Genomic DNA, 27698 nt, shown 5'->3' with positions numbered 1-27698 from the left:
AATTGAAAGGTATACTCCTTTATCTGGCACAAATGCTGATTTCTGTTTACCAAAAATAACAAAGCAGTCAAAACCGCTTGTCGTTTTGTACTTGACATCTTAGAATGTGTAAATAATCAAAACTGAACCTATCTGCAGCTTTACCAGACGCTTCACTGGGTATGTATGGCAAGCCATAATGTACCAATGGGATGTCACAATCTTTGCATACTGTAAGTGGCTGCTTACAATGCAGAGTCACATCTTTATTGAGGTTCAAGTGTTAATCCTGTATGGCAGTCATGCTGTCTGCTTCGTGTAATACTGCATCCTGCAGAAAAAGAAAGAAGGCAGTCTAACAGGCACCATGCTTGATGTAATCACACAAGGAAAATGATACTGCTCCACTTTAAACAATAGGACCAAATAGGGTAATGAGACTGCATGTTATACCAGTAAGGGACCAAATAAGGTAGTGAAGGTACTGCAGTTTCCTGTGCCTCTTTAGCTCTTTGAATGCACACTATACTTGTTTGTTTTTCAGCTGCCTTTTATAGGTTTCAATGGCTGCTGTATGATGCGGATTGCTCTTCCGCAGGTCTCCCCTGCAGCCCGCAGTAGCTACATTGCTGAGCATAACTGTATTGCATATTCAGGCAATGCAGCAGTGCTACAGTACACGATACAGCATGCTGCCTCACTTTGTTGACCAACAAGAAAGCATTCTGAAGAGTGTGATTTGTCATTGTCTGTTTAAAGAGTATGTAGCTAACATTCCATAAATGTTACCTGTCCTGCACTTCCATTCACTATACACAGTAGGTGTCAAATGTGCAGTTTTGAAAGAAACACATTTTCGAGCAAAACTGTATTTTCACGTGTTTCTGGTAGTATAATTTAAAGAATGTCCTCCGATTGCTTGGAATCTCTACTCTTCAAGGAATCTCTGCTCCATGTGATGTAATCACTTCACTGCATCCTCTACCATGCTTTAAAAACATGCCTGCACTGCTTGTTTTATTGACAAATCGTGATTGCTCTATTGGTAAAATACGGAGTTCAAATCCATCGCTGGGCCATTATGGACATCCCAATGATCACCGGCAGAGAATAAGAGTTTTCTTGCTATGCTAAAAATAGATTGAACTACTGCCCTAACATCCTTAGACCACCGCGCAATAGTCTCCATCTGTCATGTGATTGGTTCACATCACTGTCAGTCCCGCCCCTTTTTAAAGGAACACCCTCCACTCCAACAAGATAAAATGGCTGAATGAAAAAACTGCTGAACGGCGATTCTGTGACTTACAAAACACATTACAAAACACACTACAAAGAAAGAAAATAACTTGTATGAACTTTAAAAACAGTTTCAGTTATTTATTGATGTTGTTTAGTTATTTACTTATGCTGTATCAGCTGTATTTAAACAAAATATTGTAAAGCCATAAACATTTATGACCAAAACATTTGGCAAATCACACCCATAAAACTTTTTTTGCACCAGATTTGTCGGCGACCTGTTGCACTGGTAGTAGTATATTACTTCATTATATATATATATACAGTACTAAGATATTCATGCCAAAAATGTTTTTTTTTCAAATGCATAATAAAAGGCTCGCAAATATTTATGGCTTTATTGTATATAAAGTCATATTTACTCTCCAGTATACGGTTTTGCTAAAAAGAGCCAACTTCCCAGCGTATCGGTATGTTTAACATACGTTTGTCAAGGTAAAGTGTGTTTGAAAACAAACAGTGGAGGTACTTACAGGCTTTTGAAGGTAACTTCACTCATTTATTTCTATTTCAATTTAAAGTGTCAAGCAGAGTATGCAGCTTTAGTGCTAATTGTTTTCATCTCAGTCCTTTATCCTTGAATAACCTTGAATAACCCACACAGCCCATTTATAGCATGCTGTAAACCCTATTATTTGAGCAAAAGTGTGATACATCCAAAATAAAAACATTGGTTTAATTTAATAAACCAGTTAACCACCAATGTATACATCTCCTTGTCATGTGCCAAACCTTATATTAATTATGTATAACATGTAGCTCCCACTGCATTTCTCCCTGGGCAGTCCTGCTCATGCCTTCTGTACTTGACGAAGCACATGTCCAAAAGCCAGTATAGGACGAGGAAGAGCTGCCTTCATCAAACTAAGACCAGCATGGAAATCAACAGTCTATAGCAGGTACACCAAGCCAAGAATATATCAAACTGAAGAGATTCACTAAAATTGTATAACATTTCAAAAGCTTAACAGCATAAAAACAGCAATATATTCATTTCCAATACCAGCAATATTGGGCTCAATCTTAACAACTGAGAGAGTACAAAGTCTGCAGTCTGTTCAGGAATCCGTGCTACTCCTCTTCCATAGAAACTGTGTGCTAGCTCAAATGATATTATACATGAAAGATGTGAGGCGATGTATGTTGAATATCATAGAGTCCTTCAACATTAAAGTGCTAATAGATTGTGGCATTTTAAGTGTTTAAGGGACAGTAAGAGTAAACAGTAGCGTTAATGGCAAACTTCTTTTCACAGGACTCTCTCTATTCTATGAAGTTACACATACTCTGTCAGAGCAGACTGTAACACAGTTATGGGTACTCTTCTAAAATGCTATACAATATAATGTTCTTATCACAGATTTGCATCACAGAAATCATCTTATAAATAATGTAACCACATTCTATCTGTTTGTTTTTTAATCTCTTTAGTTACTGAACTGCATGCATAACTTGTCACTAGTGTGATTGGCTGCTGCAAGACTTCCAGAATGTCCTTGAGAATAATACATATGCGCAGCAAATCTCCAGGACCTTTATTTGTTACTCATTTCTAAACGGAAATGACAGCACATGTTGAAGTGCACTTGTTATAAGCACTGTAAAGCCTAAATGTTTTTTGTTTCTGTACTGAGACACTGTACAATGCTAAACTAATATGAATATTTACGTGTAGTCCTTTGATACTCTTATACTCCAGGTTGCTGACAAAGGCTATCGGATGCTGGTCACTTTCCAATCCCTGCAGTCCTGCTCATGCCTTCTGTACTTGACGAAGCACATGTCCAAAAGCCAGTATAGGACGAGGAAGAGCTGCCTTCATCAAACTAAGACCAGCATGGAAATCAACAGCCTATCGCAGGTACACCAAGCCAAGAATATATCAAAGTTGTTTTCTTTGCAGTAGTGCTGTATGCTGGTAAATGACAGATAACAACCTAAATAATGGCAAATCTTCTTATCGGACGCCTACAAAAGATCATGCAGATTTTCAAACAAAAACTCTGCGCTGAGCAACATGAAAAATCAGGACAAGAAAACATAGAATCCATCGTTGTTAAAATTAAGAGCGGCATGGCAAGTCCTCAGGAAGCACATGAAATTATACAAACCGCCATGAGGTACAGTAAGGGGACACCAGAAGGACGAGGAAAGAGGGGGAGACCAACAAGAACATGGCGCAGAACCACTGAGGCCGAATTGGAGGAGTTTAATCCCACATGGGGAACTACAACGAGGGGAGCCCAGGCCTGTCTGATGTAGAGGTCTTATATGCCACAAGGCATGAGGAGGATCAAGACGTCCAAAACCTCCTACACTGTGATAAAGAAACGCTTAAGGTTGCAGTCAGGAATGTATACCCAACCCTATGAATACTAAATAAGTTTTAGTACAACATTTTACATTCAGAGTTAATTTCACACATTCCACGCTATTAAATACATTGACTTGGTGACCTTTTCCAACTGTTCTGCCTGTCCTGTTAATACTTTATTATTATTTATTTCTTAGCAGATGCCCTTATCCAGGGTGACGTACAATTGTTACAAGATATCACATTATTTTTACATACAATTACATTACTTTACATACAATTACCCATTTATACAGTTGGGTTTTTACTGGAGCAATCTAGGTAAAGTACCTTGCTGAAGGTTACAGCAGCAGTGTCCCCCACCTGGGATTGAACCCACGGCCCTCCGGTCAAGAGTCCAGAGCCCTAACCACTACTCCACACTGCTGACTTTAACCAATAATTACATTTGTACCAAAGAACACAGTATCAATGTCACAGTAGTCATTTAAACAAAGTGCACACTACAGATATAATGCATTACATCAATGGCTTCTCAAGTCATAGCAACCCTTCCAACATGGACTACAACGGATTGACCTTCTATGGTTAAGACATCCTGCTGTACTGACACAACACAATTACAGTGGAAACTGAGGATGTGTCTCTACCTAATGCGATAAATACCTCAGTATTTCATTATCAAGCAATAACATAATTTCAGATACAGAATGATTAGTAATAATTTACACATGTGTCTTAATTTTTATTCGGTCTGATAGTGGTTTTTATACAGCTTATAAATGGCTTGCAGATGCCTGTCCTATTTAATGACATTGAGAAAAAAAACTTCTAGTTGAAACATTTGTCATTTAATTTATTAAGCTGCTTTTAGTATTTTTAAAACACCAAAAACCCAATGCTTCCATCCTTGTAACAAAAAATGTAATCAAAATCTGCATTTAATACAGGTGCCACTAATCAGTTCTATTGAATCTAGCTTGTTACCTTCTTATGATACTGTTCTGTTTCTATTTTGTAAACAACTTACAGTATCTCTTATAATTTACTTCCCCCTTGAAGAAGCTCACAAAAGCGAAAGCTTGAAATGACTAGGGCTGAACACTTTACCACAACTGTGGGTGGAGGTGAGACACTTAGGGTTGCTTTGATAAAAGACCTGAAGACTTCCTTGTCATTTTTTTTTTCCAGTAACTGCAGAAGACACCTGCTTCATCATTCTGGGAGTCTGAGAGCCGCTGAGCCTAGAGACACAGTCACAGTATATTAGTCCCTGTTCCTGTGACAACACACTGGCACGGGGCGGGGGGGGGTTGTATTCACCTGTTGTCCTGAATCCTGCTGACACTGCATGTATTTACAAGGAAATGCTATATGGTCAGACAGCAATCCCAGTGGTTTATTAATCACCTGAACAATCGCCATTTGGAGTTCTGCATAAGGAATCAAGGCAAAGAGGCAGAGCATGACAAGGGGAAGGCCAAGGTCAGATACTGTGTCTGTTGGCACAAATACTTCAGCGTGCGGAGTTAGAGGGTTGTCAAAAGTCTCAAAAGTCAGCAATTAATCAGTTTAGCTACTCTATACTGAGTGACAAACTAGTCTGGTTTGACACTATCCTCAGCTGGTTCTATCGCTGAACAGACAGCAAGAGATGTAAAGTGTCCTCAAACAACCTGTTATTTTCTATAAAGACAGACAAGGAAAGTAGATTCAAAGGGTACATGTCTCATGTTGGCTCATTTGATCAGCGAGAAGAAATATCATATTAATTAGTTAATTACTTGGAGGTGCTAATCTACAAAGGCAGTGAACAATTTGGAGGGAGGCAGTGAAAAATACCATTGGGATGCAATTCAAATACAGGTTTTCCAGCTTATGTCCCGAGTTTCATCACAACTGGATGAGCATTTTTAATACATATGTGCACAGTATGTTCAATAGCTTGTTACCTACACACTGGTGCTAATCAAGCTCATATTAAAACCTGGAATAGGTGAAACTGCTATGTAATAGGAGTCTTATTTCCATCCCTGAAAAATACAGATGTATCTCTGCATGAGAAAATAAATGTTTTACAATAGATTATCCCAGACACTACTGGAATCTGAAAATTATGCAAAATTAGGTTCAGTAAATTATAAGAACAGTGTTAAGTCAAGAAAAAAAACGGTTATTCTAATCAGTTACACCACACACTAAGCTATGCAGAGAGAAAGCTGATTCATGATGAATCTCCAGGTTACTGAATTTAGAAAGATGACATACTCCACTGCATAGTGCATCTTCACTCAAAGTAAAAGCCTCTGTCTCATGTGCACAACTAACACAAATTCATATTTAATATTTAGTATTTGTTTATTGTTATCAGGCATCCAGGCATGCCGCGTCCGCAGGCCTCAAAAGGCAACATTTTCATTGCCGATTGCCAAAAATGTCACTCTTCATATCCAGAGGGAAGGCTAGCACACTGGCCTGTTTTGTTTCTTCAGATACAATGGGGGCTGTTACAAGTCTGATTTAAAGCATTAAAGTTTCAAGTTCAGGGACTTTTTTTTTCTTTTTTACTGTAGATAATACAGTATGCGCAAGAGCCCTCCTCCCTGATACACACTATACAGAATGCAATCGCCTACCAATGGTTACTTTCCATTGGATCTTATAAAGTGTCTGATAATAATCGCTTTTAATACAGTCCTTGAAATAACCATACCACCCACCCTGTAAGCCCAATAAGCATGCCAGAAAGATTTGGCTCAAGTCTACTTGTCTACTTTACTGTAAAAGCAAATGTAGCAGGATTTCAGTATTTACAGTAAACACAATCCACTTAGTATAATGAATGTGGGTTGATTTAATACTGTATATGGTAGTTATTCAATTAAACGGATCCAATGTTATCATAAATGCAAGACTGGATATTAAAGCAGAACAAAGTTTCAGCTACTGCTTTATAATTCTAGGTGATTTTGAACAATTTGTTTTTACGGAATTGCTTTCTCAAAAAGACACGCCACACTGCTACAGTGGTTACTGCAATGACAGCAAATGAACACGTTCTACACTGCCCTGCCCTGCCCTGCCTCACAGCTCTGTATACAGCAACAGCTTGCTGGGTCAGCATGACTTTCTCGCCCCAGATATTTGCATTTCTGTTTCTCTAATTGGACTCCATGAATACGAGGTCAACAAGGTCAAGATTCTTAAGAACTCATGCATACCCATACAATGACCATTTCTCAAAGAAACTGACAGACAGTACAGTATGCACAAGGGTCTCTCTACATCCACACTCAAGGAAGACATATCCCATGAGTGTGTAAGCAGCTGAATGTACACAATTAGGCAATAAAACAGTTAAAGTGACAGGAAAAGTCCTTTATAAAAACTGCACTCTTCAGAGACCAGGCGCCCTACAATGCATGCAAACCGCGGACTATACAAAGCATGAAATGTATTTGAATTCAGAACCCACATTTATAAATGTTCCAGAGCTGTGTATAAACGACCCTTCACGAGGGTCGATTAAATAAAAAAGCAAGTCAGCTGTGCCCAAGTCAATATAAAAAACAAAAAGAAAAAAGCATTTAGTTTTGGCTCCTTGACAGATAGCAGTTATGCTTCCTCCATTAACTTGATTATTTTGGGTACATTAAATAATTGAACAAGCGCTCAAGTCACCGATATAGGAATCCTGTGGCCTAGTTTAGCATAGATTTCTGCAATCCTTTTTTTTTTTGTTAAATACTCGCTGAAAACAATAGTCTTTCAACAACATGGTTGACATGGTTAAATTAATTAAAAAAGGGGGGTTGAATCCTGTCATAGAGCCACCAACTAAAGGAGTGTGGTCTATGCCATGTATGGCCAGAGGTCAAAATGGAATGTGGAGAAAAGCATAGAATACAGCTTTGTACAAAATATGAAGACAGTAACTCAAAGTGTCCTGTGTCTATACAGCAGAAAACTAAAGTTGCATGATCTCAATATGGCAGTCATAGTCAGGGTCAAGATCACTAACACAATTAGCAAGCAGTGTTCCTATAGCCTATCTATGACATTACAGAGACTGGTTAATGTTTCTAGTACAAACCATGATCGAATTAAAGAACACAGTTGTGTACAAAGTATGAAGGCAACATTACCTTGAGTCACAGGTAAAAGTGAAGAGTACCATTATGATTTTGTCAAGAAGTCTCCACAACAATGAAAATCTGCAGTTACCCTTTTAATGAATTTATGAGACAGTAGCACTGGGAATAACTGGGGTGCATAATAAGATTTCTCTTTATTTTTTTTATGATGTAGACTTCCTTGGATGACATTCATAACAACATACTGTAGCAGAGTGTGAATGTCATATGCAAGCTCACTTACATCATATTTTAAAACTGTATGGGACACTACTTTTAAGTATGCAGAGACCCATCTCATCAAGCAGTTACAAAAATAGCTCCAATGAAATCCTTTTCAAGGTCATCTACTGTCAACCCTGATATACTATATCTTATGCATACATTTTGCAGCTCATTAAAAGTATTTGACTGTTTTATGTGACAAACACCTCCCAGTCAATGTCTTTAGGACTGTTAGTATTTTCAAACCAGTCTGCTCCAATAGGTACGATCAATAGCTGGATTATAAAAATAATTCATAAATTAAATGTCTTCTGTGTTGTATTTATTAGTCAATATAATTCTGTTCTGCTGTATACCAGTTTAAATGTGTAAAATGTGTCATAATTCCAAGTCTAAATAAATCCTCCTTGTTATAATTCTTGCAATGTATTTTAGATCACTGAATACAGCCAAAGCAGATGAGATGCACTTGGACACTGCTACCAAGGTCTGATGGCTTTAATGAAGCCCCACATTTCTTCCAAATAATTTTTAATGTTTGCCAAATCAATACTTTCATTCAGAGTGGCATTATAACTTCCATCCTTGTTAAAAGAAAGTTTGTAACAGGGCTGAAGGCGTTACTTTATTATATTAATCCATATTACTTGCAAAAAGCAGTGTACAGCTATGGACAAATGTTTTGCATCACCTCGAATTTTAGGATTTAGACATAATAAAAAACTAAAAAAAATAACTATATGAACATAACTTGGATCTTTTAATTAACATCATTTAAAATGTTATCCGCTTGGACAGCTGCTGCTTAGACAGGGCTTGACCATGGGAAGTAACAAGCAACAGGCTGTAATGCATAAAATATGCATAATTAGTAAAAACTATTACAGCGATTATATTAATATCACATACAATGTGTGTAAAAATACAATAAATGTGAAATATATAGCAGATAGAAGTAACAAGTACTTATCTGATCAAAGCTCTCCGGTCAGGTCAGTCTTGAAAGGATAAATGGCGATGAGATAGCACAGTCTTTGTGAAAAGTGTGGTAAAGCATGGATTAACATTGGCAAATGCATAATATAACCATGGAAAAACATACCAAAACTGCTAAATTACTGTGCAAAATGACTGTGGTAAAATTACATAAGGAACTGCACAGTGGACCTGAAGATTCTGGAATGTATTACTAATGTACTCTGGTTCATACCATTGTGATATCATTGGTATGTCAAAATAATAAAATGGTACCATCCTATCAAAGGCTGATCACACCATTGCAGCAGCATACTGTATATTATAGGGTCCTCCCAGTAGGACAATGAGAGCACACTTACCATAAACCATACTGAAGCAGCAATTTGTACTTGACTAACTTGGTATACTTGGTATAATACTTGTTTTATTTTTCAACATTCAAGATAATCCCATAGTGCTATACAATAATCCTGTACTTTGAAATTCTATCTGCTCAACATTCAGCTGGCACTGTACACCACAAATCTACCACATCCTTATCATGTAAAAGTGATAAAACACTGTATTCTTCTGAAGTGTACTGAAGAGCAGAGTAAAAGCCAAAGATATCCTAATGTTTTGTGCATTTACAAGAACGCTATAATGGTACGGTTTTTGGGTGGGTTCCTTGGGCTTTTACAGTACAGTATGCATGCTATCAAATACAGCAGATGTACAGGTTTCTAAACAACAAGGACTCGTGCTTTCACACACTATTCTGGGCTTCTTAGGGCTCATGGTCAATCTGCTTACATTCATGGTACAGTCATTTTTATTTATCTCTTCTACCTGTCTATATCCTCTATAGAAGAGATATAAAATGATAAATAAAATTGATTAGATCGCAAAGACAAGAGTTTGATTCAGACAGCAGTTAGAATGGCTGGATTCATCTCAGAGCATTAATACAAACATTGCAAACTACATTGTACTGCAAACTACAGCATGCCATGAGAGTTACTTTAGAGTTACTTTCTTTCATTTTAACAGGCAACTTTTGTGAATCACAGGTGGTATGTCACGACGGAAAACTGCATTACTCGTTTTAACAGACGAGTTCACCCCCCCATTTCAAAATTTACATGTATAAATACACGTGATATGAGAATTCCAAAAGGAGAGGGAATCAAAACTGAGCAGTCTAGCAGCAGGTTGAAACCTGTTCAATCTCCAGACAAACACGTCAACAGAACCCAGGGTAAAAAGTAATTCTGACAGCAGCCTAAATCAAATCTCAGAGTTTGTGTCATCTAATTAACCGGCTATCCAGCTGTGTCTTCTGTCAGAGTCAGCCTACAAACTGTTCCTCTTTACAGTTCATGCTCAGCTTCCTTTCTAACAGACCCCATGATCCTGAGCTAAAGTAAAGATGACAGGAATCAGAACCAACACAAAGCCATTCATTTTCCTTCTGTTTTTATTCAGTGAAGGAAACCAGTTTTTGGCGGGGCGTTGGGATTTTACTTAGTTGTTGCTCTCAGACTCTAAGTCATCTTTAAATTGCCCTGGAGAATCTTAGACATGTTTTTGTTATAGTTCTTATGAAAGCACAACAAAAGTCTGGAAGATGTTCGAGAGAGAAATGAAAATGCATACTGTGTATAAATCGCAGAGAAGGATACAGAAACCCTGGAGCTTGGAGGTTTCGGTACTAAATAAAGATCAATCATAAAACCACTTCTTAGTCGTTTCTTTTTATTCTAAATACTGATTCAGCCTGGGAATACACTAACTCTAAAAGACCCTACATTATAAAGTATAGGGATTGTTCTGAATGCCGTTTTGTGTTCATGCTTTAATTCCTTGTGGGTAAGAAGCACACCAACAGTAGCAACCGTTTTATGTTTATCTGTTTCCAATTAAGAGGTATACTGTAAAGATGTACAAGCGACGTTTGTTCCTTCACTACTGTATATATGCAAATTACGAAAAGATGTGAAAATAAGCTTTTTATAACCTGTGGTTGACAGATGCTAGGAAGCAGCACAGATCGCATTCCTCGTATGATGTCATCCCTCGTGATATCATCGAGATAAATAGAAGATTAAACATTATTCAGCGTGTGCTACTGTACCTCTTAAGAGCATTGATCTCCTTCCTGTACTGTATTTCAATAGCAACAAGCAGATGCTTCTTATAATACCAATACTTTTATTATACCCTTCTGGCTCAACAAGAAGACTGTAAGTCCAAACTAACTTCATTGATATGGGTATTGTATAACTATGCATTGTATAACTATGTATTGTATAACTATGTTTTTCCATTGACATCTCTCATATCAGCTCAGTTAGTTAACTTGATGCTTACCTCTTTGACTGCTGATACAAAGATATATTTTAACGTGTATAATCGATGGCATTCTGTTGCATATCACTGTTATTCACTGCATTAAGCGACTGCGTCTACATGCTGATATTTAGAGAGTAACTACTGAAGGACCGTATATCTTTAACCATGCAAAGAACCATAATGTCAGTAACACATCATCGGAATCAACATGCACTACAAAACATGAACCCAGTCTGAAAACGCTGTGCAGGCACATTCTGACACTTGCAACAGCCCATACATATAGCTGACATCACCCAAGAGAGCAGAATTCAATATGCACCGCTGCTGAAAAAACAGACCAAAATATATTCTGTAAAATGTACAACATAAAGACCTCTGCTGCCATTAGGACTAGGAAAATATCAATGCAGGTGTTAACGGGTATTAAAAACATATATATATATTTACACATGTGTCTATGTTAAACTTCTTTAACACAAAATATATCTCATACTTTAAAATTAATTTATAAAAAGAACACTGTGAAATGTAAAGACTTATAGGTTTGCTCCTATTGTGATCTTAACAATCAAATAATCCAATCTGAAGCAACAGGCTAGCCTTCAAATGTATGGATTGTTATCAGCAATTTCAATATTGCTACAAAGATATTCTGAAGAAACCTGTGCTTACATTACTGTGCTCACACACCTGCCAACCAGCACACATGCTAACAAAACCTAGAAATACTGGAGATGCCTAACTGCAATATTTCTATTCCTAGTAACTTTTAGAATTAAAAACACTCACACACACACACACACACACACACACACACACACACACACACACTCACACACACACACACACACACACACACACACACTCACATACCTTTTGCATTTTTGATTTTCTTGCATTATGCACAAACCTTCTTCCCAGCTTCTTAGCATACCAGATAGAGGCAAACATAGCAATAGCAATGAATTCAAAAATACTCAGGCACTAAATTGTTCTTTGTTCTTGTAAGTTCCAGTAACCCAGGCAACAAATAAATAAAAAAAAAAAAAAAATGAAACACTTTACAAATGTTGCTCCCTACTCCACAGCAGTATTGTTTCAGGTCTTTCTCCTTCACTGGTCTATGAAAAGCTCTGTATTCTAGTCTGCAGGTCTATTTACATACTGCCAGCAGGAGGGCCAGGGTGCGTCGTCTTTGCATCCAGCTCACATCCCGTCTGCTAAGTGCCTGTCTGCAGTTCTTTAGCACTGTCACTAGCAGCTCCATGCGCACTGGCATGAAGGAACAAGCTTCGACTTTGGGGCCACTAAACTTGACACATTCACATCAGATCAGAGTGGATCATCTTTCCTCTGGGCATTAAAAATATTTCAGAGTAACATGTCTGCATCTGACTGGAAAAATAATGTATTTTAAAAAGGCAGAAGAGCCTGTCCTTTTCCTTAAAGCGGTTAGGGGAGGAAAAAAAGATAACCCTATTTTCTATCGTGACCCATCGACTTTCTTGAGGGCTGTGTAATTCTGTGAGTGATCAGTGAGCCAGCGATTGGAGACACTTGTGATCTCTAGGGTCAGACAAATATTCTATTTAATTTGTTATTTTAATATTGTGGTGGTTATGCACTTTGAAGGAGATGAGGTACAAAAGAGTACCAGATATGAGCTGCCTGTCACAAGTTTCAAAGGGAAATGTGTTTTTCCTTTACTGCTCTGCTCCCCCAGTGTACTCCTTAAACCCTGGACTTCTACAGGCAGGTTATTATTATTATTATTATTATTATTATTATTATTATTATTATTATTATTATTATTATAAAGTTAATATTATAAAAAAAGTTAGTTCTATGGAATATGTATTGGGGGTAATGTAAAATCCTAAAATCATACATCATATTCTCAAATACATTTACAAATATTAGCATTAACGTAGCAAGATTTAAATTACACTATCGGAGTTCATCGCATGCTAATTGTGCTTCATTTTATTAATTCATTTTAAATGTGTAGTAACACTGAAAGAAACGTCAACAAACGTTTTGATTTGAAGTCATGCTCGCTGTCCTCAACTGAAAATGTTTGTCAAAGAATTGTATATTTCTAAAATGAGTGAGACTTGCTATACCTGTAACATCCCACAAAATTCCAACTGCTTAGATCTGAAATCAAGCGCATTGTTGTTTTAACAGAATTTGGCCAGCCAAAAAAAAAAAAAAACAAGACGGCATGTATATTTTACTGTACATGAATGAGAAGGTGTTATATATCACATCAATCATTTATTTCACGAAAGCAGCACAGCATACCATGATTGCACCTGTAACCGCAACAGTACTTAGCATTTTCAAACATCAAGAAAGAAAACGATTTAACACGTGGTCTACGGTCGTCCAGAATACAACCATGTATAACTGAGCGTAATAATGGGAACTCAAATAATAACTTCATAAATAATAACTTCAATGCACTTGTAACCTAATGCCCCACAAGATCCACTCCTCTACTCATTCAATACTTTTCTTTGGTCGTGACATTTTACACCGAGTGCCTCTTCAGCAGCAATTAGTTAGGATTAAGACTCTATTTGAACTCTCCAGGTAGGCTCTAGATTTCAGCAGCTACACATGTGTTTAATTGATGCTGTTCTTCAGTAGCACGAAGGGGGCACTGGAGTGAAGTGTCACTGTTTTTGCTGCCATTAAAATAAGGATGGAGATTCAAATAAAATCCCCCCTGGGGAATCAGACCCAAATGAATAAGACCTTTAGACCACAGCAGCAGTACTCTGAAGCAATGTGTCTGGTACTTTGTGTCAAGCTGATCATCTTTTATATCCTCCATAAATACCTCTAACAATGGTTTATTTAAACAACTGAAAATCCAAGCGGTCCACATTAAATAACAAGCCCTTCACGTACTCCACTGCATGGTCACATCGATTTTCATAGGAAATGAGCAGAGCCGCTTCCTGTAAAAGCCCTCAATATTTCCAGTTAGCTTCAGCTGTCTGTTCGTACAGTACTATACAGTTTTGCAGGAACTCAATACGATCCCTCATTGATCAAATATTAAGTTAATTATATGTTAAGCAATAACTTAAAAGCACTGCACTTACAATTGACCTGAGTATTTATTGTAATTTTTTAAATGATGTAAAATGGTACAAGGCATTAAAAAACATCTCTCTCTCTCTCTCTCTCTCTCTCTCTCTCTCTCTCTCTCTCTCTCTCTCTCTCTCTCTCTCTCTCTCTCTCTCTCTCTCTGGGGTACTAGGGGTTCAAATTAGTCCATTTACAGACAGCTGCAGGCATTGCGTTAATTAGGAACTGCAAATCTTTCATCACAATTCCTCCCCCCACTTCAGTGCTGACTCCGACGGCATGGTGTTTCTGAGACAAGAAGTTTGCTGGTCATGCAAGACAAATGGGACGCCGATCTGTCTTATAGGCACTCAGCCACTCTGCAGAGGGCAGACAGTGCAGATGATGGGTCACTGGAAAACGACGGCATATTTATTTATTAATATTATATTGTAAGTAAGCAAAACATGCTGTACGTGACATCAGCAAACCGTTCTAGTGGAAAGAATCTGGATAAGATGGAAGTACTACAAAACCATGCTATGTACAGCCAGGAGACTTAATTCTGTGTTTTTATTTATATATTATCCCATGAAGTGCAATATACATATCGTTATCTCTACGTTTAATTTGATTATATTTTCATTTGATGATATTCCCCAGCATAAAGAATACTAATTTATATAATTACAAACCAAGTTTTTTTTTAAACTCACATTACAATACGTTTGTCAGTTATAAATATGATCATAGTACTAGTTTTTTCTTTAGTATTTCAACCAACATACAGTATAACACTGAGAAACTGTACATAGCATTTACTAACACTAAAAATAACCTTAAAAATACTAACAATGTAACTTGCATATTTCACATCAAGCTCATAGTTTCTGAAGCTGAAGCTGCAAGTAGTTTGCAATTACTCACACACCACACATTCCGCATCTGTTTGGCGCAGATAAGTAATAAATAAATACATTAGAAATATAGGGCTTGTCATACTGCATACTCATTCTTTACAATTGATTTTCAACAGTTTCCAATGTTTGATCAAGTTTTGTATGCTGTTGCCCATGCAAAAGTATACTACATCTTCTTCTAACCACAATTGTAGTAGTCTATTTTAAATCCCTATACTGACCAAAGCAGAAATATAACATTCTGCAACACTTATTCTATGACAATTTTATAACTAATCACAATTAACAATCTGTCAAGGACAAAATATCTTTTGACCAATGATGTATTGTTTTGAAAAACTATGTACTGTGTGCTATGTATACTTAAGATGTAATTTAGAATTAATTAGGATACATCGTCCAAGATAATTAACATTGCACTGTAGCATAGTGAGCAGTGCATTCAGTGAGAAGATCTAGATAAACCGAATAACTGATTAACTTTGGTTCTTGACCTCCGTACAAAATATTCACATACACACTCTTTAAAGTCTGACATATTGATCTCATGGCTTTCTCCCCCATGGCTTTCTCATTGGCTCTCCAGTGCTAAATGGTATACATGTGTGTGATTGATCAAACTAGATTGGGATACACTACTGATCCTTGGGCTGAATAATCTAGCTGCTCCACAACCACCATCGAGCATCGTTTCAGTAAAGAGCCATTCATCATGAGAAATAATTACTAACATGCATTTCATTTTAATTAATCACGTTATAGTCAATGAGGCCTATTGAAATTATAAATAAATGACATTGTTTGGTGGACTTACAATGCCTTCTATACACACTCTACCAGAGAAAAAGGAGAGTAAGAGAGTAAGAATGCCTATTCCACGAATGGTATATTGGATTTGACCCAAAGCAAATACTTTCTTGTGTTGATCTAACAGTGCCATAACATTTGTCTTCATGTGCTGTACTAATAATGTTGCATAAAATAACACATTGATCAATTCTGAGTTTGGAAACCAATTAGGGTTTGGCACGTTCAGGGTTTTGATTATTCAATAGGTATAACCAGAGGCATGGGAAAGCTACACAGTAGATGCATTTGTTTAGTAAGCCAGTCTTGTCTTTTTGTTCTTGATAATGAAATCTAACATAACCCACAGTCAATTGTGCATGCTTTTCAAGGAAACAGATTGTCCATACTAGGGCTGGGAAAGGGTAACTCCTTATAATGAATTAGCTCAAAGCACAAGCGTCAGTTCTCTTTGTTTGTTAAATACCAAAGGATCTTTTTCACAAATAGACAGAACTGTTGTTTTATTTCTCATCTTCAAGACGTCATAATCACTGTCTGCATCATACTTTCCATCACGTTTGGGACTTTCTTTGGGTTCAAAAATATCTATCCTGTCTATCCTTCTACCCGAGAGTCAAATTCTGTGCAAGATGTTTTACATCAAAGACTGGTCTTCTACTTCTAACCCTATACTGACGTGTATCACACGTCTTCTTTTTTTTTTTTTTACTTTAGCATGGTTCCTAAATTAAAAAAACATTTACCACAACAGGTAATGGCAAAGCATATCCTCTCTGGATCCCAAGTTTGGGGAGCAGAGCCAAGCGAGATGCTGCAACAAGCTAATAAAAACCAGTAATCAACAATAAAAGGTCAAGCGCACAACATGGGGTCGGTGGACTTCAAAGTGCCCAGGACCCCAGTGCACATCAACAAGTACTAGCAAAGTATTTGAAGTTGCCTTTGGTCTCCAACTTCCACAGGGAAAAACTAGGTCAGGGGATGGAATGAACATTTGGAACGAACACATCCTACATTTAAGAAACCAATATTATATTATATACTATGTCAAATTCAATGTGCTTAAGTCTGTAGTACAAAGCTATTCCTTTTGTTTTTACCACAGCCAGATTAAGAAGTGAACTAAATATTTAGCATAGCTGTAAATATACTGGATATGTACATTTACTTGGAAGGCCAACCGAAAAGCATCAGCCCATACTATCTATTGTACCATGTACCTGTACTGTATCTTAAACTACAGTGATATTTTTAAATTAGATTAAATAGAAACAGTGGTTCCAAACCATTTTTCAAGGCACAGAGTTTCAGGATTTTTCCACAGGCCACAAATATAACCATTTATACAACAAACCGTACCAGTATCAAGTACATTAGATATTAAGGAATGTGTTCATATGAGACATAGGGTAGGACCATTCTAAAGTCAGACCTTTAATGGCCTGCAAGAGCAAGAGCTCTTATCATCCAGCTGGAAAAACAGTACTCCTCCCTGTATCACATCAATGATTCCAACTAGACATGTCAAACGAGATGGACTTCAATCTCCTTCCAGCAGATCAACACTAACTACATTTCCTGGAGAAACTGACCTTTCTGAGAAAGACGTAACCTGCCGACCTGAGTCATTTCTCATCTTCCCTAAAGGACCCTTTCACTTTAGCAATCAGAAACCAGGATCAGGTGTGAGAGCTTATATAAGGGTAATGGTAAAAGTTTTATTACACTGCTTTTTTGTAACCTTTACCTTTCCAGAAAAAAAAAGAGCCACAGTAGCAATACTGTATTCTTTTGGTAATACGTTTCTATTTAACGGTTTACTGCTCAAAACTAGAAGAATTGTGTGACAAGCTAAAACATTCAATATAGCCAACACTGAAAATATTCATTCAGAGTATTTTAGAGAACAATACAAAATAATGTTATATTTTTGTAACATGAGAATTCACCCATGGAGTCTCTAAAATATCTCTTTTTAATATTTCCTTTGCTGTGAACAAAACTACCAACAGCTTTTCAGGAGGAGACAAAATGGTATTCCTGTGTGCAACTAGATATTTTGCAGTGTTTTGACAAGGAATGCGTAGACGTTTCAGCTGCTAAAACGCGAGACAAGAATCAGACTTCACATATTTGACAGAACGAGTACAATAGAGTTTTATCTTGGAGTAATTGCACAGCTTATTTCATAGCAATTACTGGCCTGCTGATTATGTCAGCTAGAGTTGGTGCTCTCCTTGGTGCTGAAACTCCACCCCCCCCACTGAGTCTCCGAGTTCCCTCTCTCAGCACACTCAAGAGTCGAGGGCCATCTGCCTTCGTTTCTGTGGTTACACTTCGCATTCGGATTCTGTCAAGGCCAATGACTCTACTCCAATTGCCCAGCTCACTTCTAACAGCTTGGCTTCTGAGTACTGGAAAAAAGCCTCCCCTCTCCCTTTCACATGTTCTTTTATGAGCAGAATGCTGAAATAAAACGAGCATCATCATAGCAATAACTCCCGTTGTTATTAAGTCGTACAATGTAGATCAGTATGATTTTTGCTATTATACACCCATAACACCTACCTGTAGGACTGTAGTTTATGTATAATTACATTTCAAGGTTACAGTATCAACAATTGTATTCATAATATTTAAGTTAACATTGTTCCACAATGTAGATATTTTTGCGCAATAGAGTAATAGAGTCATGCTTTTTTTTTTTTCATTGCTGCAGAATTAGGAAAAAATGCCCTCCACCTGTTGGCTTCAATAAAGTATCTTTAGATAACACTGAAAAAAGCCTTTGGTATAAATTATTCAAACTTTACCTTCTGGTCTTCTATTTTTGCTTTTAATTAGATCGGTGTGTTACAGTGAGTTGCCAAAAAACCCACGAAAAGGACTACTGTTATTTTAACATCTCTGTATTGCTGTTTGACGAGTCTATCCGTTTCAGAGCCTTGCTGTAAAACCTTACTCAGGAAAACTATGACACAACTGAGAAACTCTTTGGCTATCAATGCTGTTTAATTACTGTGTATGGGCAGTCTTGATTAATTTGAACATTGTAACATGCCTTCATATGGGCCGGGGAATGGAACAAGCACGATTGTAGATTCAGCATTCTCCCAAAACCCTCCCGCTGGCTATGATTATATCTATGAAAACAGTTACTCAGGAACACACAGGGAAACGGTGTTAGGCAAACACCTTTCTACTGTAGGTGGCTGACTCCACCTATGACCCGATTTGTTCTACTTTAAAATCATGTATTACAGTAGTGCATGTATTTGGAATAAAAGTACTCCACAGTGAATGTATACCACTGTAATGTACAACACCTGCATCAAACTGCTCATACTGGAGCTGTTTCCGCTGTGGCCTGTTTGTTATCTTGTACACTGCACTATTGATGGGATGATAATCAAGTTATGGTCCTCGACAGATTATTGTGGTTGGCCACATTAGTCTGTTTGACAGATAATCTCCACTGTAACATCCTATGAATATAACATCTTGGTCCCCATACAGTTACCTAACATTTAAATGGAACATATTGAATCTCTAAGCAACGATCAATAAAGCTCAATAGCTGCACTACTGGTGTACAGAGAAAGTGCCGATATCGTTTCATGGGTGCCTTCGATTTGTACAATAACACCTGATTGTTTATTCTGTAAAAACTCTGGCCAGACTGGTCAGAAAAGATGATGTATTAACATTATTAGCATTCTGGACTCAAATGTGTTAATATATGGGTAGTTCTGTGCACATAATATCATACTTCAAATCCAGTTCCTTTTAAAAAAAAATTATTCGCCAATAACTGTATTGTCATCCCACCAATAATTTTGCCAGTTGTTTTCCATGCACAAGATGACACTAAAGCTTTGAACATTTCACCCAGGCTAGTAAACCACTAGGTTCTGTGGTGCCGTTTTAGATTTCAGATCAAAGTACTTTAGTTTTACCATTTCAGACAGACTAAAAGGCGCACAACTAAAATGTTTTAAGCAGGTTATCCCTTACAGCTGTAGTCAGTAAGAGAAGACCCTTTCATGCCTTAAGAAACTCAAAACACAATGGAAGTCACAGTGGAAGCAACAAGATGCAGGAGAATCATTGAGGTAAAGTCTATTTCTGTTTCAACACATGATTATACCAACAGAACACCAAACACTCTTTTCTGTCTCTTACGGAGAAAACTATTTCCCTCTGGTCCAGCTGAATACTATTTCTGGGACACAGATAAAAGCAACATTGTGAAGGGAATGCTGATGCATTAAAAGGATTGCTTCAGTTCCACTAACATGTATATTTATTTATTGATTGTGTATTCTTGTTTTGTTCCTCTGTTGAGCCCAGCTGATTAGCACAAGCCTTTGTTTTAGCCTCCCCATCCACATACTGTTCATTACATTCATGCCTTCTGGAATCTGAATTTCAGACATGCCTTATCATCAGGGATGCATTTTATAACCCATAGATTACAATCCGACGATATCTGACCTCTTTTGACTGATATAATTGACCTAGAGATGACAATCTGGCTCTCCATTCCATCAAATGTGTAGCATTGCAGCACAGGTGTGTCTAAAAATCACATAGATGCAATAGATAAAGGCAGCTCACAGTGGGATGGGGAGGGCTTGGGGTGCTATAGGCTTCTCTGCGGTCCACCCCCGCTTCTTCCTAATTATTCAGCAGGTTAATAATGCAAGATCTGTAATAAACGATGGTTCCCTTATCTCTTAGTGGTTAATCAATCACTACACAAAGGCAAATGTCACTGTAGAAGAAAACACTATGCATAATCCTAGCTAGACAAGTCTGCTGATTAGATTATGAATAATAGTATTAGGACTGTCAGATTTAGAACTAAAGAGACTGGGTTTTGTATTTCTGCAAAGTAATACCAGATTTTTTTTTTTTTTTAATCCATCAGTTTTGCAGTCCCTAGAGGAATAAGGGCTTCAATCCAAGCAACCACCTCCCAATGGTTTTTAAGTTCTGTGAACTGGGCTCTGCTCAAAATGAGGAATCTCTTGCAATAAGAGACAGCCTACAAACAACATATTACCAATGCCAAGAAGCACTGAATGACAGAAAACACACTTGGAGAAATGAGATATAGAAATGTGCTGAAAACCGTGGATAGGGATAACTGTTGCAGCAGTAGGTTGAAAGTTGATAATGATGATCATGACTCACTCCATAGAACCAACAGTTATCCACTTGTCAGGAATGATTGGAAACTATGCATTCCTGGAGACGGGAGATGCTGCACAAAACATCAAACTTTTATTACAGGACGTTTAGTTTGCACAGTGTCTTAACCTCTAGCAAGCAGTCTAAACTATGAATTATTAATAACATTTTGCAGCAGGTTTTTAGTGTTTAGATTAAACAAAAGGTAAGGGAGGACATTTATTAAAAACATTACTGCAGAGACAAGCTTTTATTTATAGTTTGTAATAGATACGAAGCAAAAAATGCTAAAAAAAATGAATATTAGAAGACAGATCAAGGAAAATGTTATGCTAACCTTGTGTTTCTTTCATCTACCTGAGTGTATTATTAAAACCCATTTCCTATGCAGCTATCATGGTTTTTCATCCTGTAGTTAACAGATTTCTGTAAGGCTCAGCATTTTCAAAACTTCATTGATATTCACGTCATTAAAATAGTCTGTAGTTTACTGCTAGGGGAGGGAGGGTGGAATCAGCATTTGGCTTCAGATACCTTCAGTGTTAACTCATGTGATCCCAATTCCTTCCATTTTAAGTGAGCATTTACTGTACATTAGAGCACTGCATTACAGAACTGGCAATCCTTTTATAATGATAATAAATGCAAAGAATCTATCCAGAACATTACTGACATTATGCATGAGTTGCAAAGGTTTAAAGGGACCAGTCTGCAGTTCAGGGAATGTGTGATTCAGGGTGGTATGATACTGGAGGTATGTTTAAATAGACCATCCCAAAGGTAAGACGCTTAACCAAGCATCAACAATGCCAGCTTAGTTTAGCTGAAAGTCACGGGATCTCTGCTTCTTCTGCTTACCCTGGAGAAGGCCACTTTGACTATGTGGGCTGCCTGTAAGGTAATTAACAAAGTGTCTGGTTCCTCCATTTAATTATTGCTGGCTACTGCATATAGCATGAATGATTCTTTTAGGTACTCTACAAAATGAAGTATATTAAAATTGGAGCCAAGGGAACTCATTTTACATACTGTATGCCATTAAAATATTCAAAACACCAAGAAAAGATGTAGCAGAAGTAAGCTCACTGATCCGTGAAGATGGGACTTTTGAGGTATCTACTATATAAAGCAATGTATATACAGTAACCACCATTCATCCACATATGTGTCACTACACTGCCTAATAATAATGTGGACATTTTACTGGTTTACATGAAACAAGTGTTGTTTCATGTTGCAGAACACATTTTACTGGTGCAAACCATTATTCAGAGTGTCCCTACGTTAAACTGGGATCCTTTCAGGACGTGTTTTACTGAATGTGCTGGAGTTTGTTCCTTAGGAGAAATATTCAAAGCAAACCATCTGTTTCAGACCTGCTGTACAGGAGTTTAATTCCCTACCTGCCAGACCATTTGACATCCTCTGACTATATGCACATAGCGTACTGCATCTGAACATGAAAGAAACATCTTTATAACAGTGAACAGAGGAGGGAAAGAGAAAGACAGGAAGAGAAAGAGAGAAAATACAGTAGAGTGCAAATTTAAAAAATCCTTTCAGAGGAAAAACATGTTTTATATTTTTGCTAGAGGTGTCTTTCAGCCAGAGAAGAGACTGCTACACATTTTCTTTGTAACTTTTCAGAATTTCCATAGTATTGTTTCCAAAAGTCTGTATGAACAGTGCAAGCACTCTTTACCAAAGCCTATCGCTCAATTTGTTTTAAAAGAGAAACACATCTGTGCATTTTATGGAACTAGAGCGAAACAATACAATTCAATTGTTTTCTTCTCAGTTTGGTGTTACTAGCATACAAATACCCTCTGAATCCCAGTAGTCTTCAACTCTCAATTAAAGTATTTTATGTTTGATAAACCTTTTTAACTAACTAGGTTTTAGTTTGAGGTCAGGACTCTGAGATGTTATGTTATCACTATCAAAAAGCCTAATGTGAATGAAAATAGTTTTTCTTTTTTTTTTTTAAATAAAGCACTAACTGCACTTGAGGTCGCATCTACCTGACTAAATTTATTCATATCAAGTTAGTTTAATTGAATTTAATCATGTCCATGGGTCTTCCAGTTTTTACATTACTGGCACAAATTATGGCAACAAATGATTTACAGCAAAGACTGGGGGTGGGGATTGTATTGCCCATTTTTCCTCACTCAGACCCCTTACTTACTAAATATCTTGGTAACCCTGAATAAATAATTGTCTCCTCTTTAAAAAATATGCTAAATGTTTTAATGAGCAAGACATCTCACAAGTAGAACAGTACCCTGAAATGTTCAGGAAAGCAGTACAATCCCTGAATAGATACTTGTCTCCGCTTTAAAAATAGGCTAAGGATTGTAATTGGTACTTTGTGATGATGGGACACACAGTATGTGGTATACTTTAACATTGTATTTAAGGCATTTAGGGGATAGAAAGTAATTGCTTAATGATTTGTCCCCTAGTCCTAAGAGAGTCAGTTACACTGTTCAGAAACGCTGCCATTCTTAATGATCCTGTTAAGCAGGTATTTTTGTACATTTCATGGCTGGCATAGTAATGTTCAACATTTGAGATCTTGCTTATTAATTATTTTCAGTTAAGCATGCTAAGCAGTGCTTTGACTATAGCAGTAATTCTGGCTGATGATTGTAATATGTATGTTTTCAAGACTATCAAAGCACAAGACCTACAGCTGATTCTAGTTGTGGAAACTGGTTTATTTGTACAAAGTTGCCTTTTGTCAAAACAATTATATTATCATTCATGCTGTCTAAATTGGACACTAAATTTAATTGGATTTGGCACATAGTAATCTATTCTAAATGACTGGAAATGCCTTCTGCTTCATACTGCCTTGTATATGGGACTGTTGTAAATACAGACACTAAAGATTAATTAAGCTACAACAGGTCTTTGTTTAATTCTTGAAAAAGCCAGAGCTTTTATTGTACACAATAATGGACTTCCCTGGGTAAAAACAAAACCTGTTATGTAAAGGAGAACTGATTTAATAATTGTACCTTCTGATAAATCGTGAAGAAGCATAATAAACCCAAAGTGTTTTATACGGAGGAAAAAGAAGTGATTAAATGGTTAATATTGTATTTAATGAAATGCTGCATATTGTATAACTGCATACTTGGTATTCTTGCAAGTAAGGAACGTATATTAATACAGGTATGATGGTGCACATATGCAACAAACCGTGAAATAAAAAAAATAAAAAATGTTTTTATAGTGTCTCATTTGGAGAGATGTATTAAGCGTTGCTTCAGGGCTAAGTTTGCACAATTTATTTCTTAAAAGAAAAAACATGTTATTGCTTCAAGAATCAGAATGTTAATTTTAAGGAAATTACATTCAGGCAGTCACTTAGTTTTCGTATTAATTCAGAGAAAATGAAAAGAGCTGAAAAGGATGTCTGATGGTATATTCTGAGTATCAAGGTTCTCGAACAGACTTTTTCAGGCATCACATTTGACAAGAACGGGAATGGCAGCTTCCCCACCTACTGCATTTCAAGCAGCTTGTAACTGCAGCCTGGCTGTGTCCGTGCCTTTATCGATTTACTTCTTTGCCCTGGGGGGGGGGGGGGGGGGAGCTGTTTAAAATAGCCTCGACTGTACTCTGTAAAGCAAAGGGGCTGCCACCAGTCAGCAGTGCAGAAAATCACCGGAATGGCTCTTGATAATACATTGAAATCTCTTTGGAGATCAGAGAAGGAGAAACAATGTGGGGGAGGTTTATTTTTATATATATATATATATATATATATATATATATATATATATATATATATATATATATATATATATATATATATATATATATATCTTTTTTTTTAGGTCTTAATCCAAAAATTCGAGGTGATGCAAAACTTTTGGCCATAGTTGTATATTTAATCAATTGTATCAGCTTTTCAATTTAATTTGATTTTTTTTGGTTTCCAAAAGCATTGGTTCCTTTTACCATGTCTAAAACTGATTGTTATTATTATTATTATTATTATTTATTTCTTATCAGACGCCCTTATCCAGGGCGACTTACAATCGTAAGCAAATACATTTCAAGTGTTACAATACAAGTAATACAATAAGAGCAAGAAATACAATAACTTTTGCATGAATGTTGATTGGTTTAGCTCTTTAGAATACACAGATGGCTTAGTATCTCAAATGTTTACCAAGCACAGGCTACCAAGATCTCTGCTGCTCTTCAACACGATTCCAGTCACAGCGCCAGCTTCTCCAAATCTCTTCCCTTCATTCTTGTGTCATGGTGAAAGTGCTCCTTCTGACAGCACTTCTGCTAATTCGGTCATGTATAACTGCTTCAAAGCCCACTCACTGATCCTGCCTTTCTTTTAAGCTGTGTTGGATTTACTGCTGTGTTAAATATGAATGATGCAAACAAATAAAACACAATCAATACGTTCATTTGCAATTTTATTTGGTCAGTTCTGAGAGGGCATCAACAACTTGGATGTTGTTGTGCTGTTTTGGGCGATCGAGCTGGCTTATGGCTGGCTTACATCCAGTTCACAAACTATATTTATTAACATGGATGGCAGACGCGCGTTGTCTTTGGACATAGCTGGGGTCAAAAAAAGGACGGGAATTAATTCAGTTAAGCAGCTCACTTGCTCTTCGTGTTTAACATTAGTGTAGTTTTTTACAGCATGGGTATTCTCAAACAGCTGTTTTAATACTATATCAAATGCATAACATGGTTCGTGGTAAGTGGTTTTATACAGAACTGTAAACCCACAAGATGTATACAACATGACAGGCCAGACACAGCAAAAAACAATAATAAAAAAAGACCGCCCGCATTAGCATTAAGGTGAACTACTCCACTGCTAACCATAAAATCACCCATCAGCCACTACTTTCTGCCGTCTTGGAATCCACAGTAACAACTGACCTGACCCCTTGCCATATTTATAGTTAAGGATAAACACGCTCATTAACATTTACACGTGAAATGCAGGTTTCCATGCGAAACTGGGCGTGGTTTTCACGTGTGTTTTGTTATTTACACGAGTAAATGAGATTGACCCTATCCCTCTCTTTGGCCGTTTTTTTTGGCCACAAACCTGATTTACCCGAGTAATTCTCCCAAACGTGCACGCGCATCGCCATTTCACGTGTAAATTGACCCGCATGGAAACCCCACGATTGTTGACCGAAGGAATGTTTTTAGGCGATGTAATGCAGGGAAACACCTTGTTAAGACATCTTTGACAATGTTGAAAAGTTCTTCTGCTGTTGGTAGAATCCAAGAAAGTCCTCCTGAACCTCTAACATGTCACTGACCCAGCAAATACAAACTGAAACTTGGGTGCTTATGTCTGCAGTTTCATCAATCACGATAGAAGAAAATCTCAGTTTTGAATGTTCTAAGCACCTTTCTCAACAAGTCCTGTTACATTATCATTAGCATTTCATTTGCGCCATGTGATAGCTATTTGAAGTGACTTCGCTGCAGCCACTGGTTTATTTCAGGGACATCTTCACCCCTTAACTTAAGCAACCTCAAAAAATTGGATCTGTCATCTGTATGACCACGTATATCTGAGCCTTGCTGGGCAAGATACATCAGTGATGAGAATGCTTTTATTAACATCAGGCATGCAACCTGCATTTTGTTTTTGTTTTCTTATCATTGCAAATACATTTGATATTTGATATTTTACTATTTGATATTTTATTATATTTTACTAGAAGCTTCCCGGTGGCAGTCAGATTTTTCATACTTACGAAAACCTCTCTATTGCATGATGTCATCCATCAAATGCATTAAACCCCTACCTTTTGCATCTTGGCAAATTCTGCAAAACACCTTTCCTTTCTCATCTCCATACTTGAGCCACTTGAAATGATTTTTGTTGAAATGAGTGTCTTTCTTAGTTTTTGCATCGCTGCTACTGCTGGGTTTTTCATCATCGTTCAGCTCGCTAGCGGATCACTTTGTATTGTTCTCAGTAGGCCTACTAGTAAAATTATCTCTTTTTTTATCAGACAAGTACATTATGAAAAAGGGGGTATATAATTGAGTTTGCGTGGAGAATTAAGGTTGACCGGTGTATACATTTAACTGATGTTTTACAATCAAAGTATTAACAAGCAAATATAAAAGCACCGTTTTCTGTGACAATAAGGTCTTCACACTGAACAACACCCCTCATAGTAAATGGAATAGTCTCCGCAAGTCACAGCCAACTTGACATGGGAGGGGAGTAATAAAAAAATGACCATTCACAGAACCATAAGTTCACTTCCCTCACAGTCAGATGACATTGACCCCTCTGGAGGTTCCATGCATCCTGTGGGGTGAGCATGCAGTAAGAGGTATTACAATTGCATATACGTGTGCTGTTTTCTTTTCCCCCCCAGTGTAAACATTTTTTTGCACATCCTCAGGGAGCTC

The 27698-nt window shown here is 37.2% G+C and overlaps 1 protein-coding gene across 28 annotated transcripts in view; it reads right to left on the bottom strand.

Moving 5' to 3' along the window:
- The window catches only part of LOC117406103 (disks large homolog 2), a 243615-nt gene that overhangs the window by 122112 nt on the left and 93805 nt on the right, over window positions 1-27698 (bottom strand). Inside the window, exon 1 of one of the 28 annotated variants that reach the window (XM_059028255.1) lies at window positions 12139-12261. The exons of 26 other annotated variants lie outside the window; for them this stretch is intronic. In XM_059028255.1, the coding sequence (XP_058884238.1) occupies window positions 12139-12216 (78 nt within the window). In that variant the 5' untranslated portion in view covers window positions 12217-12261. Of the gene's footprint in view, window positions 1-12138; window positions 12262-27698 lie in introns of those variants that run through there. One more of the 28 variants, XM_059028259.1, reaches the window with a different exon arrangement.

Source organism: Acipenser ruthenus, chromosome 8 (genome assembly GCF_902713425.1).
Source record: "Acipenser ruthenus chromosome 8, fAciRut3.2 maternal haplotype, whole genome shotgun sequence".
Classification (NCBI taxonomy): Eukaryota; Metazoa; Chordata; class Actinopteri; order Acipenseriformes; family Acipenseridae; genus Acipenser; species Acipenser ruthenus.
The sequence above is the reverse complement of the archived record's forward strand: the minus strand, read 5'-3'. Positions and strand labels throughout refer to the sequence as shown.